This window comes from Triticum aestivum, chromosome 2A, assembly GCF_018294505.1.
Source record: "Triticum aestivum cultivar Chinese Spring chromosome 2A, IWGSC CS RefSeq v2.1, whole genome shotgun sequence".
Lineage (NCBI taxonomy): Eukaryota > Viridiplantae > Streptophyta > Magnoliopsida > Poales > Poaceae > Triticum > Triticum aestivum.
The window spans coordinates 505,275,332-505,293,145 of NC_057797.1; the positions used below are offsets into that span (position 1 = coordinate 505,275,332).

Consider the following 17,814-nt stretch of genomic DNA (forward strand, 5'->3'; position numbering starts at 1 on the left):
GGGAGAGGGTACGCTTTTCTTCAATGCTGCCAATCATGTTGATGACAGTCTTGTAGTCAATTTCACGCTGGTGAACATGCCTAAGTTTTTTGGACCAAAATTTGAGGTTCGACCTAGTGCATTTGATGGCAGTGGCCAGGGCTAGGTCCGAAGCGATAGCTAAGTGGGGAGGGGTCCAGGCCTCTGAAACAATACGCTTGCAAGCTGAGTGAAGGGCCCAGAAAGATTCAAAACTAAAGGGGCGGGAACGAGGGATATGCGAAGAGATGTTGATTATGAGCGGGATGTGGTCGAAAGATAAATGAGTTAGGGAGGGGAGTGTTGAATTAGGGAAGCGGTCTTCCCACGCTAGGTTGAAAAAGCCTCTGTCCAGGCGTTCCATAGTGGTCCCACGCTTGTTGGTTTGCTATATTATAGTGAAAATATATCTCATGTTCCCTTGGTGTGGTAATACTTTAGTTGGTGTGTTGCTTAAACTCGTTGTTTGCGTTAAAATAGTCAAATGAGGCCAACCAGAAGGACGCGGTTTCTCGATTTCAGGTAGAGGAAAGCATAGTTTTCCCCCTAAATTCCTCCCACCCCCCCCCCCCCTAAATTTTACAAAACTGGTATAAATGTGGCCCTTCAGTGGTTTAGGTTAGATTCGGGGCGGTTTTGACTCTAATTACGCTAACTAGGCAACTGATGTGTTAATTTGACGTGATCGGGAGAATGATTCATTTGTGCGATGAACCCTAGCTCTAATTCCCATCTCGCACACCTCAAGGCAATGAACCCTAGCTCCCACCTCGATTCTTCCTAATCCATAACTGAAATCAATGGTGCACTCATCCTCTAGCTTGTCCATCAGCCGTCCTTCGTCTTTGCAAACCATGATGTTGTTGTCGCTACCGCCGGTGTCGTGCTGGGAGGGACACATGGAGTACGAGCTGGAGCAGCTTTGCCACTGCCGCCTGAAGGCACCTCAATGGATTTCATGGAGTGTTTCTCATCAAGGGTAATACAAACTGCACAAAATCAAAGGTAAAATTCTCTGCTTCAATTGTTTTTGTCACAGGCTTTGATCTCTCTATGTTGCATTGATGATCTTCAATTTTAAAGATCATTGAGGGTTCATATTGCTGCACTATTTTTGTCAGAGACATGAGCTTCCATATTTCTCTCTTGAAGTGTTAGAAAACCATTGGTTAGTCTGGTAATTTTAACGGTCAATTATTTCATTAGTATGTTACTCCCACTATATGAGCAACCTCAACGACCACGAGGTAACATACTGCTTGTGGGCCCTGTGAGCCTCTTCTTGTCTTCTACCGAAGCTTCTAGCGTCTCTTATTTTCCATATAAAAATCAACGTAAAAATTCATTGTGTTTGGACCTTCCTAGATATGGTTTTTCTACGAAACCCAAAACATGCAAAATATAGGAACTGACACTAGGCACTAAATTAATAAGTTAGTTCAGAAAAATAGTATAAAGTAAAGTAAAAATGTGTAGAAATGATAATATAATACCATGAAACAATAAAAAATTAAAGATACGTTTGAGACGCTTCACTCGTCGCTTGAGGCGAGGGAGCGGGACAAAGCCCCTCCTGATAGGGCACATCCTATTTGCCGCACACGGGCGACGAAGGGTCAAGCCTTCTCTGAAGGGCAGGTATGAAGGGGCCAGCCCAAGTGTCCTTCCTTGGCTGGCTGTTTTTTCTGTGTTTGTTTTTTTCTTCCTTTTTTATCTAATTACACAAATTTAAAATTTTCAAAATATGTTCGAAATTACAAAAGAAAAATCAAAAAGTGTTCCAAATCCCTTGTTTTGTTCATGATTTCATAAATTGTTAACATCTCCTTCTCAAAAAAATCGCAATTTCAAAAAATAGTCACATTGTTGGGAAAATTTGTTCATGTTTAAAAACATTGTCATGTTTTTCAAATTTTGTTCACTTTTCAATAAAAAATTCATAATTCAAAAAATTGTTCAGATTTCGAATTTTGTTCAGAATTTCAAAAACATTCACATTTTAGAAAGATTTTTTTCATGTTTTTTAAATTTTGTTCACAATTCAAAATGTTCGGAATCCAAAATTTGTTCGGCATTTCAGAAAATGGTCACATTTTCTGAAAAAAAATGTTCATACTTTTAATATAAAGAAATAGCTTCCCACAAAAAAAAGCAGCTTCCTTGGAAAATTGGGCCGGCCCATTTGTGTAGCATTCAGCGAAGGCACTCCTGACGCACATAGCGTCAACTAGGACTAGGAGCTCTCTCCCGATTGGACGAGCCTCAAAGCAACGCCAATAACGAGCGGGCAAAAGGCCAAAAGCATCGGCGAATCTCTCCACCTATTATTCCGTTCCGAACTTCCCGATCCAACGCTTCTCCCGACGCGGGACGTTACTATTAGCACCACCTGCACTAACGAACTCCGTCCTCAAAAAAGAAACAAGAAAAGGAATCCATCTTGCAGCAAAAAAAAAAGCTTGATTTCGATCCACCAAAGCAAAGCCCTTCCTCAATAATAAGAGTCCAAAGCAAAGCCGTCTCGTCTCATCCACAGACACCATCCCCATGGCAGCAGCGCTGTACTCCAGTCCGATACGAAAGCATCTCCTATCCTTTAACGGCCACACCACTTCCACCCAAACCGAAAAGCCGTGTGTGGCTGCGACCAGACACGCACACGCGCCAATCAATCCCCGGCCCGGCCCGAGAGAGAGCCCGGGCCGGCACGTGACCGAAACGGCCATCGGCGAGGATCGGTACGGCCACGCCAAAACGACGATCTCCTATATCACGTAACGGAGAGTAACGCCGGTCCGTGCATATATAGATGCGCTCCGCCCGTCCACCCCCCACCGATCTCGCGCCGCGCCCAGGTAACAGCAAAACGATCCGACTCCTCGCCGAGGGACGGAGGGAACATAGATAACAGACCAACGAAGCCAGAGAGATACAAGGAAGCCAGGCCAACGAGATACGCGCGAGCGCGAGGAGGAGGAGGAGCCAAGGCGAGTTAGTTGTGCCGTCAGGTGAGCGGGCGCCTTCCGTGCCGCACCCCCCCGCACGCGCTTGTTGCTTTCTTCGCTCCTGTTCCTGTTCCGCCGTGGGGAAAGTGGAGGTGATCCGTCCATCCATGGCCAATGCAGGGGCGTGCGGCGGCCGGCGGAGCGCGGCCGGAATGGGCGTCTACGAGCTCGTCCGGAGCGAGGACGCCGCGGGCCCCGCGCTGGATCTGGAGGCCGGCCGCTGCGGCCCCGCGCCGCCGGCCAAGGCGTCTCCGCCGGCGCCGCGGCAGCAGCGGCTCGTCTCGCTCGACGTCTTCCGGGGAATCACCGTGCTGGTACGTGCCGCCAACAACAAATCCCTCCCCGCTTTCAGTTCGTTTTACGGGAATCACGTCTTTCTCGCCCTTCTTTGCGATATTCCTGATATCCGATGCCAAATCGAATTGCTTCCCGCGTGGGCCTTTTATCTTCTTTTCATTTTTCTCCGCCGCGATCGATTTCGCAGCAGCCCTGCAACCAAACACATCATCCTTGGTGCCACTGCCAGCCAAACGTAGATGCTCCATGAATCATGATGCAGCATGCTAGCTACTCATTGCCGGCCTTCTTCCCTTTACCCTTTTTGTCTCCACTTAAACTAGAGTAACCAAAAGAAAGCAGAGTTGATTGAACCAACCACATGATCACTAGTAGTACAAGATTTTCGCTTCAGGGAGCATTACTGCTGGCCAGCGAGGCTCCTGTACGGGCGGCATGCCAAGTTGTCGGAGTCATAGTCATTGCTGCCACCGGCGTATGATTGCCTAGCTCAGCTCTGCTGGGTGGCTCGTCTTCAAGCTCCAGCTCCGACTGCCTATGTTTGCTAGCACTGCTCTACCTCTAAAGATAGCCATTGTGGCCATGCATTATGGTGACAAGACAACACGTCTTGATAGCCATTTTAAAGATCATTAAACGACAGTTATGCGACGCATCCTGATATGCTTCTTTACAACTGACACCACCGGCCTGGCTCGTCAGATAATGAAGAGTTAATCCGATCGCCGGGCCGCCAAATGGGTTTCGAACCGTCGGTGCTCGCTAGCCGGTGGTGGCCCACCGGCTCGCAGTAGGAAAATACCCTAGTTGCAGGCGTACGGAAATTCACCAGCTGTTGGACCCGAGACTGCACACGGCAGAATTCATGCGGTAGTACTAGTATATACCCTGTGTTGCTGTATTGCTTCCGTACCTGAATTTGTTGGATACGGAAATAAAAGTGGAAAGAATTGTCAACTCTAGCTCACCGCTCCATGTTATGTTAGCTAAGTGTAGATAAGTTGATGAGCGCATGTATGCTCATAATTGGTACTTAGAAAAGGATATCGCGTACGTACAGATGCAGCTGACACGATGCTAATTTCTAATAGTAGATCCCTCGAAATAAAATTTCCAATAGTAGAGATGTAGAACTCGTGAGAGCGAGCAACACAGTGCACACGGGCCAGGCGAGAGAATTGGTAAAGGCGACGAAGGAGTCGAATATCAAGGGTGGAAGAATTCAGAACAAGATGAATAGTACAGTTCGTTTTCAAGAGATGCATATTTACAGTGTGTTGATGCACCTTTTTGTGCTTTTGAAAGGGTCTGCCGTTGTTCTGGTCAACTGGGATTTTCTAAACCAATTCAGAAATTTGCAACTTCCGTTTTAGTGAAAAGCATAGCGCAATTTAAAGATCGGTTGAGACTAAAAAGAATCTCAATCTTCTCAGTGGACTTTTAAGAGTTAATTGAATCATTTTTGAAACGGGAAACACATTTTAGGGTGTGGTTGGGTGTTTGATCGGATTTGGCGGCGTGGGCACAAAAGGTGAAGAATGTTAGGTACGTACAGATGCCTAGTTTATAGAGGGGGTGGTGGAAATTGTTGCATCTGTGGAGGTGTGAGGATCACGTCTGGTAGCGGGCCAATATTCCCCGACCCTGGAGGACGCATGGCGCATGCGTCGTCGGCTGTTGGCGCCTCACGTCGAGTCGAGACAAGCCCATGAGACGGGCCGCGCCTTTAGCATGTGACGCGCTCTCTCGCCGTCGCACCGCAAGCGATCTGTCCAGTCCGTCGATCACCCCCGCTTTACATCACGCGGTGGCGTGGCGGTGTCCGGTGTCCATCGACCGGCCAAGGCCGGGTCGCCAACTGCCAAAGCAACGGCTTGGTCGCAGCAGCTCGTAGTGGGTGCGACGTTGTTGGCGGGTGACTAGGTCGCACTGACAGATGGATGCACCGTCGCTGTAGAAAAGAAGACAAGACACCCCGGCCGGACGCGTGAACGAGCCAACAGCACGGCCGGGTCGGACGAGGTTCCTTCCGGCCGGCGGGGCGACGGGCGCAGCTGCCTCCACATGGCCACCGCCGTGCCCTCGCCGCTTGTTTTCTTTTCTTTTCTTTTCTCTGTCGTTGCTTGCTTGGCCCGCGACGCGTCGATCGGGAGGCCGACACGCGCCGCTCCACCGGCACAAAGCCAGGGTGCTGATTCGCCAGGCCCGGGCGACTGTGGGAGAATCTCGCTGTGTTTATTGGACGTTGGTACGTACGAGCACGAGCACGAGCAAGCGGCAGCTGTGTGGCTTGGCTTGGACCGGCCCGGGGGGCTGTCCCTGGCGTGCAGATCGTGCAGCCTTGATATGGCTGTCCTACCTGCGGCGGTGGGGTTTCCCCTCCTTTTGAAGGTTCGCGTCACTGGAGACCATTAGTTTTCTCAGCTTCGGTTGCCCTGACCGCGAGAGGGAGAAGCAGGAGTAAACAAGGGTAAACGTCGGTGTCACACTAACGCGGCCGCGCAACCGTGCGCTGTGACGGTGCCTGGGGCTAATGGGAGGCACCATCACCACACACGGGCAAGATAACATATAATTGTCATCCCTGGGTAGTGAGAACTAGCTCTAGCTAGCTGACCTACTTAAGTGAAGATCCAGTAAGCTGGAACTGAGAAGCACAAAAAGGAGGCAAACACGCATCAGGGAGAAGTAGGAGTGAACAACTATATCACTGCTAAACAAGATCAACTGTGGGTGTCGCCGCGGTCGCGCGTGCTGACCCAGCAGTTGAGATCCACTCAAGGCCTCAACTCAACTCAAAGTGCAAAAACGCAAGCAACCTTTTGATGTCATGTGGTCGATTCATGGTCCTGTTCTGTTTAAGCCAACTCTTGAAAGTTAGTAACACGGTAGCTTGATTAGGTGCGACCTTTTCCTCCCGTCAAAAAAAATAGGTGCGACCTTTTCCTTGTTGTGTCGTGTCGTGCTCCAGAAATGATGAATGATCAGTGGCTGCTACAGTGGCTAGGTAGGAAAGGAGCAAGCTAGCCGGGATGGCACGACACATATAGGTAGAATAGCAATGTACATCTTTAGATGAGATCCCAAGGTCACATCCTGTGTAGCCGGTCCAAACGTGGGAGATGGCAACGCCCCAACCAATTCTTCCCTGGGAAGACAAGGCTGTCCAATGGACCGAAAATGACAGCCCTGTGTGGAGACTGAAGAGTACCACACGTATGCACACAGCCTTCCAAATCCAAGTGATTGGCTAGCTATGTCCAGCCCAGAGGGTGAGCCATGCCTTGTCTGAAAATGACGAAACAACCCATTCGTGCCTGAAAATACGCAACTTTATTACTGCTATGATGATCAATTGCCTGAACAATGAGGCAACGGCTACGCATTGTTGGGTTGCCGCCCCACTGTGTTCCGTCTACTCCAATTCACCTCTACCTCTACTACGTGAAAGTGAAAGCTAAGCAATGCCACGGCAGAATAGATGGATTAATTAGGAGTGTAACTAACAGTAAGCTGCCTTCCAAAGGGAGAAGAAGGTTAGGTTCCCGTCGCTGTAGACCGTCTCTCCTCTCCACCCACTGGTTTTATTTACTACCCACATGCGGACTTGGTAAGTTGCGTCTACGCTGAGAGTTACGTTGTCCTTCTGAGTTGTGGCCTCGTAGATGTCTCAGGACGAAGCGATCGTGGCCAGTCACATTGGCCGAGCGTGCGTGCCACGAAACTTGCAGCCGGTGGTTCCATTCGATTCCTACTTACTTCCACCATACGATCTTTTTTTTTTTGGAAAACTCTTCCACCATACGATCGACCTTGGTGTTGCCGTGGCGTTGTCCATTACTTTCTGGACGTATCTTCCTTCTCTTCCTAATGGTAATAAAATAAAATGACCGCAGGTCGCTTGCGTGTTCTCACAAAAGAAAGAGAGAATGGCAATAACACAGGGTGAGAAATTCAGGTGTGTTGGGTTGATGTTGCCGGTGAGGAATTCAGGCATGCTGCTTCTTGCAATCATGCACTCGATTTTACTGTAGGCGGGCTTAATCATGGGGCTTTCTTTCTTCCCGGATAGAATATTTGTTTTCCGAGATGAAATGCATGTGGAGATTGAATCTGATGCCAGAGCCAGACCACCATATATAATGCGAAGCTGTAACCATCACCTACCAGCATCATGTTCCTTTGTCTCCTCGGATTTATATAGCTGTGGTTTTTTAAGACGTAATTATGCAAGAACCACGAAAATTAGTGCTAAAGTAACATTGCAGGAGTGGAAGCATATCTGATTAATTACGTCTGATGGTTATTTTTTCTCTAGCATGATTGGATCTGGGTCTGTAACAAGTGGGGGTACGTCTGATGGTTGGTTAATATAGAAAAGTCTCCAGTATATATATGTGCAGATGCTTGTTTTAGACAGTGGAAAGTTCTTACTACTACTCCATCTGTCCCGTAATATAAGAGCGTTTTGACACTTCACTAGTGTCAAAAACGCTCTTATATTACGAGACGGAGGGAGTAGTCTCTTAGGAAAAGGTAGAACAGAAACATTTGTTACTACATGGAATGCACAGTACAGCTCTATATACTGAACAGAAAATCATTCTGTACCGAGCCTTTCTGATCTGTTGACAAAATGAGTGAAACCAAGGTTAACTGTTGTTTTCCTTGCTGCAGCTTATGATCATCGTGGACGACGCTGGATCGTTTCTTCCGGCAATGAACCACTCTCCTTGGGAAGGTGTAACCATAGCTGATTTCGTCATGCCTTTTTTCCTTTTCATCGTTGGGGTTGCTCTAGCTCTGGCGTACAAGGTACACACTGATTGATTAACAACACGACCGTGACATTTACTTTCGTTTTCTCAAGCTAACACCGGTGTGACATTCACGAATTGCTGTTGCTTCCACCTAATTGCGTCATCTCGTGATGCGTGCAGAGAGTGCCGGATAAATTGGATGCAACTCGAAAGGCAACACTTCGTGCACTGAAGCTCTTCTGTGTTGGTCTTGTTCTACAAGGTACGTATTAATTAGGATTGTTCTTGAACTTCGACATAATGTTGATGTTTAATTTCTTTTTCTGCTATGATGCACAGGTGGATTTTTTCATGGAGTTCGTAGCCTTACTTTTGGGGTTGATATTACACAAATACGTTTGATGGGTATACTGCAGGTAAGCAGCATATATATGCATTACATTATTCTGCATCAACAGTTCAACTAAATGTGGGATGACTGATGATTTGTGGCGCCTGCTTGGTTGCAGAGAATCGCAATAGCTTATCTTGTTACAGCACTCTGTCAGATTTGGCTCAAGGGAGATGATGATGTAGATTCTGGACTTGATTTGATCAAGAGATACAGATATCAACTGTGAGTTCAAACCTTTAAGAATCCAAAAAAAATCACTGATCCACATGACATATATAGATGACTTAGTATGAGCAAGTTGTGTTTCTGAAATTACCATTTGCTATTGTTCTGCTAGACTCGCAGGCTTACTCATCACAATCACCTACATGGTTCTCTTGTATGGTACCTACGTTCCTGACTGGGAGTATCGGATATCAGGTCCTGGTTCCACAGAGAAAACGTTCACTGTAAGTTCCACTTTCACTTATTTTTTTCATGCTAAGAATATATCTAGCAGTATTATAGATGACAGTAGAACTACCCGCAAAAAAACAGATGAGAGTAGAACTGATGAGCTTCAAAATCGTAACTTATATCAGGTCAAATGTGGTGTACGAGGTGACTCTGGGCCAGGCTGCAATGCGGTTGGCATGATTGACCGCAAAATCTTAGGCATCCAGCATCTCTATGGTCGACCGGTTTATGCGCGATCCCAGGTTCTAATAAATTCAAGAGCTTGCATAATGCTTACTCGTCACCTTCATTCAGTCTGTATTAACTCCTCTCTCCTGTGACAGCAATGCAGCATTGATTCACCGCAAAATGGGCCACTCCCTCCTGATGCACCCTCATGGTGCCAGGCCCCTTTTGATCCTGAAGGGCTTCTCAGGTCAGAAAAACTCATGATTCCTTCAGAGTTTATCTCTTCTAGCTGTAACGTGAGTTCTGTGCCAAGGGTAAATTCTGATTGTTTTTTTCCCGTAAACAGTTCTGTGATGGCCATCGTCACCTGCTTGATCGGTCTCCAGTACGGGCACATAATTGTACATTTTCAGGTGAAATGTCTGCTTTCCATTTGGTGAGCACTTGATCTTCTGGATGAATGCAACATATTCTGAATTTCTCCATCTCTATCCTTCATTGCAGAAACACAGGGAAAGAATCATGCACTGGCTTGTCCCTTCCTTCGGCATGCTCGTCCTGGCCTTCGCAATGGACTTCTTCGGTAAGGATATCGTCATCAGTTAACACTCCATTCCTGATTATCCTGGGCAATGACATTGACCGCACTATCACTATGCTGATGATCTCTGCAGGAATGCATATGAATAAGCCATTGTACACCGTAAGTTACACTCTGTGCACCGCTGGTGCTGCGGGGCTCCTCTTCGCGGGGATCTACACACTGGTCGACCTCTACGGGTACCGTCGCCCGACTATCGCCATGGAGTGGATGGGGATGCATGCCCTGATGATATTTGTCCTGATTGCGTGCAACATTCTACCCATCTTCATTCATGGCTTCTACTGTGGGGAGCCCAATAACAACCTTGTAAGCTTTTGCAGATGACCCACGGCTTTTCAGTCGAGCTTTCAATGTATGATAACGTAAATTGGAATATAAAGAACTAACACATTCTGCTCTGTGTTTGCAGTTGAAGTTCATTGGGATTAGGGCATGATCTGTATATGGTGGATCGAGCTATAGGGAGACACGGGAGACACATATAGAGATATTTAGGACCCTATTTGCACAGAGATTTCGAGAGATGAGTGCAGACCTAGTTTTGCAATATGGTCATAGCTTCATCACCATCCTGTGTAACTGCCTGTTCGACACGGCCGGGAACAGTTGCTGTTGCACAGGTTGTTTTCTCTGAGTGCTCTATGTATATGGCAAAGAAGCTTTGTGTATAGATGACAACAATGCGATTCAAGAGAAATATATAGTACGTACATAGATTAATTATCAGTTCCAAACACGTCTACTGCATTTGCATTCAACTTGGTCTGGACATCATAATCCTAGGAGCCTGGGATATTTGGACAGGGAGATGATTTGGGGCATTGCACCCACACATCCAATCTGACGACAAAGTTCAGGTAAGAGATATCGAGAGATTGCCTTGTTTGTCTTTTTCTTTTTAAATGAAGGCTTCTATTACTCCGGCATCTGCATCATATGTACAGTATATAATCAACCTTATTGCATTTATTGCTTATAAATAAAATCGAACTTTGAAGCCTATCGCTGAACGCTCTAAACACTCAGCCTAACTGAACACTCTAAACTTTCAGAAGCTAAAGAGGGATAAACTTAAAAAACCTGAACCAACTAAGATGAACATGTTAAAAAGACCATTCTAAACACTGGGAAGCCTATCACCGACACGCACATCAGCCAATTGGTACACAAAGTAGCACTAGCATGCAGCAAGGAAATTTTTTTCTTACCAAAAAGACTACATTATTTATGCATAGTCAGATAGACCAGAACACACCGCAGTGCCCCCAATCAATACAAGGATCTCAAAGATTTATCAATCCCACATAACCAAGACCCAAAAGTATACGTACTGCTACAAGGCAGAGTGATATTAAAGGTTAAATACATAGCTTGCCGAGCAATGCGCGCCACACAATAATCAGATAAGAGAAGTTGAATGGTTTCTCATTCATAACAGAAAATGGATAAAGCAGGCGAAAGCCATTTTTTTTTTTGAACTGGAGGCGAAAGCCATTTTTGGTAACAGAAGCTACAATAAGTATCCCCTTGCCACATTTTGTTACAACTAGATCATCGATGGCGCGCATTGCTGCGCCCGTCTTTTTTAATACTGAATGTTAAAGTATAGATGCAACGATGTGTAGGCATCTTGTTTCAAAGTTAACTATATGTATTTATGTACAAAATTATTTTACCTGAAAGTTAAAGCAGTTGTAGTATATACTATAAAGGATTTTGATTTTTTGTGAATTTGTAGCATAAGATGGTCATTATAATAGACCAAAGGCCATTTGCAGAAGGCTAGTATTTTTTTTTGGTCAAAATCATGATGTCAAGATCTTCTTGGTCTTTAGGTACCAAATTTTGACTTGGTTGGCTTTATGCAAACAAAAAGATGACAGAACATCAGAACTGATTTGGAATGCGCAATGGAGACGCCTATATTCAGTTCAAAAAATAAAAAACATTGACATTAACAGAGAAGCTGACGTGCAAACAAAAAAAACAAAGAAACTACAAACCATTACTGTGCAAAATGTTCATGTACACAGTAACTAAAGACTGCTGGCTATTGGCGAGTGTTGAGAAGGTCTTCTCATTGATGAAGTTCATTGGGTGGGTATTGAACACTGCCTCCTTCTGCGGGGCGCCCACCAGCCTGACCACGCCTCACCCCTGCACTTAGACTTCATGACTCAGTATAAAGCAGAAGACACATCAATGCTCACAATGATCAAATTACAAGTGTACAGAAAACATACATCATGAACGCATTCAAAGGCAGATATCATGGTGTGGATGTGGCAAGTGCAATCCACGGCTCTGTTGCCTCCACTGTTTGTCATCTCGACAAGCACCAGGAGCAAATTCAATTGCGAGCATTTGATACAATATTGCATCCCATGAACAAATTAAGGGATTAATGTATGCTTAGGCAAAGAACTTAACATAACTATTGCTTGAAATGTGATCCTTTGGGTTTACAAAGACGGTGCAGCCAAATTTCTTAGCTGGCTTTTTTTTTTGCTGAAGTTCAGTGTGTGTCCATTAACATTTACCAGAAATCATTCTTTTTTCTTTTTGAAGATAACAATAGACTGTAACTTGTACATATTTTGCAGGGTTCAAGTCCACCCTGATAATACTTGATGCCCTAGCCATCCTGGCCACTTCCATAGCCTGATCATGTTAAAAAGACATAAAAGTGATGGTCATAGGGAATAATTCTTCTAAACCTGCAAGTATATTGTGTAATATAAAATATCACATGTCACATACAGCATTCTGAATCTGAACGGCATCGGAACAATAACTTAAGGTTGAGGTCCGGACTAAGACGAATATTGGTTCCTGCTGATGGTGAAGCGGGATGGCACATAGTCGATCAGCATACCCCGGTTGACATTGATCCTGAGGAGGTCACAGAGGTTTACAGCGAGCACACTCCTTGCACTGGCCAGTTTACACTGGCAGGACTGGTCACGCCTTCTCTGACGCTCTCAACAATGCTGTGAGGGAAACGTAATTGGGGAAAGACTCCCGTTTAAAATATGTAAGTGTAACGACTAACACATTATTAACTGAAATGACACTACTATATAGTGAATTGACAGCAGTGATGAAAATGTGTCACTCCAAATAATCCATAAAATGTGTAGTTATGTGCGTGTGTTTTCTTGAAGAATTACTAATGAGCTAAAGAGTATGAAACAGAGCATCCATATTTTATTGATATGGGATAGAAACAGCATATGAAGAAACATGGGACAGCTTCATCACACAAGCTTTCTAGAAGTGCTTTGCTTTGTAAAATATAATTATGTCACTCTAATTAGGTTTTTTCATATTTTGCTGCAGGACTCTATGTCCTGACCTCATGATCCCACTGAATGAATAAACTTGCAACATTTATCGGTATATATTAATAATTATAAAGTTCACCAATTAACATATGGCCAAGCCAGACAACAACACCATGGATGGCAAAGAACCAATTTGACAAACACCTGACCTTCAATAATCGACAAAGATGTATATCTTTCTAAAGATCTAGCCATGCCAAATCTAAAGTAGAGAGTTACACAGAAGCATCACCAAACAGGCACACGGTAGAAATTGCATTAAAGAAAATTCACAATGAAGGTAAAAATGTGGATGGAGGGAAACCTTAGCCGAGAACCATACCGCTGGAGGATTTGCTGCAAGAGTAAGAATGGTGAGGCAATTGTATCCAGCCAGTGGCATCACGCAATGGCCCTGATTGTGTAAAAATTTCATGTTTTCTGTATTTAACACGGGCGACACGATTTTCCCCTGGATGTCGCTTGTGTAATTAGGAAAGAAATTATCCACAGGATTGTTCGGCTTTGCTCGTTTATGGATAGAAGAAGCAGAAGATATTTGGCTTTTCCTCCCTCTACGACAGCATTGCTACGTTTTTTGGAACATTCTAATATACTGTTCTAAATAACCTGTTCCATATAACACAGGAACATACAATCTAAGCAAAGTGTGGCATAAGAATATGGATGGTAAGACACGAAAGATAGTAATTACCTGTCAAGCCATTGGTAATTATGAGCAGCCGAACTAAGAAAATGCCAGTACCAATTCCAACCAAGTCAGTCGACTACAACCAGCATGAACATCACCTGTATGTAATATTATTTTTTTAGAATAACAGGACATCAGGACAAGGTAATTGCCTGGTGGGAGAAAGATCACACATTAACTGAAAAGAAATACAGGGAAGCCTATCGAGCATCACGCTGAAGGATGTTCTGCTGCCGGAGCGGAAAGGGTGTGAGTGAAGACTGCTAATGAGAGGCAGCATATATACACGCACCTCTAGCCCGAAGCAGCGGAAAGGACGGAACATTACCAGCCATGAATGTGTGAAGAGAAACTGAAGAATGATTGCGCCTTCAAACCTCGGTGGAGCAGTTTCGATCAAACAAAGCGCCGGCCTGAATCGTCCGCGTGTGTCAGCTGGATCGAGCAATCCCCGCATTACCCGCGGCGGCTAGATCCCCGCATTGCTCGCGGCGGCTAGATCCCCGCATCGCTCGCGGCGGCTGGATCGAGGAGCCATTCCCTCGCGCGATCCCCGCATCTGCCGGGGCGGCAGGATCGAGCCATTCCCTCGGCTGTCCATCGCCTCTTCGCCCGATTCAGTTCGATCCCCTTGGTCTTTGCCTAATGGGCCGGCACAAAAGGCCCAGTAAACCACAGTAGTCCGATTTTTCTGCTGGAGCAGCTGCCCTTTAGGACAGTTGGGCCACGAATTTGCACGTGCGGTGGAGCTCGTAATAAGCATCAGATCCGATGGCCAGAAACGCCTCTATCACTAAAACGGACGGTCAGATGTGAAGAGAACGTGAGAGGGCTGGGATTTGGCTCAGTTATAGTGTCCTAAATAAGTACTCCCTCCGACTCAAATAAGTGTCTCATTTCCCAGGAACCAAACGAAAATATTTATCTTTAAATGGTAATTTAAGATGCTATAATGTTTTAGATTTGAAGCCAAAAGTATTCATTAAACCCGAGTACCTTGAGTGCATAGAAAAAAAACAAAAAGTGTGAAGATCCCATTCGAAAAAGTCATGGTCCATAGTTAGCTCGACATCTGTAATTGTTAGTGTAACTAGGACATGGCCCGTGCTTTGCAACGGGAGAAAACAAAACACCAAACACCCTTCCCCATTCTTTCCCCTACCAAACCCTTATCTATGATTTTGTTCATAAATGCAAATAGAGAAAATATTACATAATCAGGTTTAGTGTTATGCTAATTTCCAACATTAGCTCAAAAAGTGTATATAATTCTACTACCCTTTTTTATGTGTGTGCATTTTTCTAAGCTACATACTAACTTTTTATGAAAAATCAATACTATTTTCCTATGACTTATCATTCTAAATTATATTTATTAAATAAAGTTTTATTATCAAATTTAGATGCGAGAAACTGATTTCTTCTGGATAGTAGTTTTCTTTTGATCTTATTTAGAATTTATGATAGAGTTGTCATATTTTGTGTGCAAGTTTGCCTATTAAAATTGTTTCTTAGTGCAACGAAATGTCTGATTCATCTTAACATCATCATAACCTCAGCATGCTATGACAACCGTGTAGATGTCTTAGCTTACAAATGAAATTTGGCGTATCTGATATTCAGTAAAGACAATGTATCCATCAAACAATGGGGCATTAGTTGTGACTTCGTTAGTTTACAAGCTTTACGCCATACATAAACGATGTATGAGTACATATGTTTGGTTATGTACATATATATATGCATACACGTGAAAAGATTTATTTCTTCGTCCATGCACAATTACACACTTTGGCTTGTTCGGATAGGTCCCATGTGAAAGGAATCATCATGCAAAAATTGAGTCCGCCATGTAGGCTTTCATTTGACATGTATGTGCAAAGTTTTTTTTAAAGATGTGTGTGCAAAGTTAGGTTCAAGATTGAGCCTCTATAACCCTCGTGGGCCCTCCCCTCTACATATCTCTCTACTCCCATCCCTATCATGTTCCACTCAGAGATCCGGATTGGGAGCGAGCCGCACACTACAGCTCCATTCTTTCCCACCACGCGTGCTCTCCAGTGAGCAGAGCAACACACCTCATCGGTCACCTCCTCTCGTCATCACCCCGTAGTCCGGCCACGTTCGAACACGACGACCATAGGATCTCATGGGCGTCCCTCCTCTTACTTGTAACATCCCGAGTCCATTCTATCCTGAATCACTATGCAATGTTTGTTTATATTTTTTTGCATTTGCATTTCATTATGCCATTAAATATTTCACATGATTTTTTTGAAGTAAATCCAAATGAGTTTGAATTTAACTTATTCAATATGTGTGAAACTTTTCCTCTGATCTCTCCATAATCACTATTATAATGTTTTTTATTTTATTCCTGCATTTGCATTTCATCATGCCATTATTTATTTCACACCAAATTAAATCTACGAACATTCCATATAATGTATTTTATTTAATTGCTTTTCCAATTTCCATTCCAGCCTTCTCTGAAATCCCTTGCCTTTTCTACTTCCTGCCCCCAAAACTTTGTCCAAAATATTTTATCACTTTCTTAAGCTACACCAAAAACACTCCTAAAGCCTAGATGCAAATGGGTTTGAATTTAACTCACCCAATTTGTGTGAAACTTCCTCTGTGGGACTAAGTATAATCATGGACACCACAGGAAAAGTTTCATATTTGTACATGCGCCTCCATCATTGTCTCTTTTCCTAATTTTTGTATTCTGTAAATGGCCAATCAGCCCACTAAGGCCCAGCCGACACTATCTTACCCCCGATCCCCACTCGTCTCCACTCCCTCGATCCCGTCATCTCGATCCCCAGCGCCGCCACACAGAGGAGCGGGAGCCCCGCGCGCCGTGCCTCTGGTTCCACCCGCCGGCGCGACCAACAGCGCCATGGTCGTCGCCGCCCTTTGCTAACCTACCTCCCTCCTCCGGCCATCTCCGCCGCCAGGGCCCTCTCTGCACCTACCCCCGATCCCCACTCCTATGTTTCATCCAGCCAGCGACCAGCGCCATGGCCGTCCTTTGCTGTTCTCCTACCTCCTCCGGCCTCAGGCCATGTCCGTCGCCATCTAAACCTATCCAACCTCCACTCCTCAGACATCCCGCCGACGACCAGCCACCGCCCTTTGTCGTTCTCGTTCTATGTTTGTTGACTCGGGATGCTAGTTGTTGATATTACAGACAATTTACGTACGTATATAAATTGATATGATTCCGTGCAACCAATCGAGGTGGTATTATTAAACCCGAGTGAGGTAGAATACGTGAGCGTCGTGCGTGTAGAGGCCCAATGAGACGATATGGCCCAGGCGGGAAATTTAGTTGCAGCTCTTTAGCGAGATACGGATCATGTGGATGGACAAAATTTTAGTTACACCTCAGATCTTTTCCTAATAATAAAGCACAGGCATCCCCAAATTAGTATCATCTCGTTTATATTACGATTTTGTTTGTATAAATCGTAAAAGCGTATTATGACATAAAAAGAAAGCACATTGTGACGATGAATCCGACAAAATCAATCCGTGCTTTATTATTAAAGAAAGATTTTATTCCAATCCGCTACATATAGACTAACGAGAGCCCTACGAAGTTTACCCATGGGTTCGCTACTCCTATTATCACAGAAAAAGTGGCATCCCTAAGAGGAACAATATTATATAACTAGGGTACATAACCGGAAGAGGCTTATCCTAGATCCACGTATCTTCCTAGAATTTAATTGGTTCGGCATTCCCTACTGTAGGATCAAAAGTATGGGGGGTGATTAGAATACTTGACCAAATAAAAACTTATCATTTTTTCAATTTTAGTTGTAGGCAAGTTTTAACAATTCTACCAAGTCAAGCAACACCCTAGACATGCAAGTCTAAGAGTTGTGCAGCGGAAAGTAAAAACTTTGCATATGAACGTAAAGAAGGGATCGGAGAAATCAAAAGCAAAGAAGACACGATGATTTTTGGCGTGGTTTCGATAGGTGGTGCTATTGTACGTCCACGTTGATTGGAGACTTAAACCCACGGAGAGTAACGACTGTGTGAGTCCACAAAGGGCTCCATCCACGA

General features: G+C 44.7%; 1 protein-coding gene across 1 annotated transcript; it reads left to right on the top strand.

Annotated features, from left to right (window-relative positions):
* The first annotated feature begins 2,814 nt into the window (after positions 1 to 2,814).
* On the top strand, positions 2,815 to 10,428 carry LOC123189121 (heparan-alpha-glucosaminide N-acetyltransferase). Its single transcript, XM_044601459.1, has 13 exons — positions 2,815 to 3,026; positions 3,144 to 3,337; positions 7,998 to 8,135; positions 8,261 to 8,342; positions 8,420 to 8,496; positions 8,590 to 8,696; positions 8,812 to 8,923; positions 9,056 to 9,172; positions 9,254 to 9,345; positions 9,445 to 9,511; positions 9,603 to 9,681; positions 9,773 to 10,008; positions 10,112 to 10,428. Exons 2-13 carry the CDS (start codon positions 3,176 to 3,178, stop codon positions 10,136 to 10,138), a joined length of 1,296 nt encoding a protein of 431 aa, XP_044457394.1. The 5' UTR covers positions 2,815 to 3,026; positions 3,144 to 3,175; the 3' UTR covers positions 10,139 to 10,428.
* The last annotated feature ends 7,386 nt before the right edge of the window (positions 10,429 to 17,814 follow it).

Excerpts from the sequence above, each read along its gene's own strand:
- LOC123189121 (XM_044601459.1), top strand. The coding sequence starts at position 3,176 with ATGGGCGTCTACGAGCTCGTCCGGAGCGAGGACGCCGCGGGCCCCGCG. Across the intron at positions 8,343-8,419 it reads TGTTGGTCTTGTTCTACAAG|GTGGATTTTTTCATGGAGTT; the intron begins GTACGTATTAAT and ends TATGATGCACAG. Across the intron at positions 10,009-10,111 it reads GGGAGCCCAATAACAACCTT|TTGAAGTTCATTGGGATTAG; the intron begins GTAAGCTTTTGC and ends CTGTGTTTGCAG.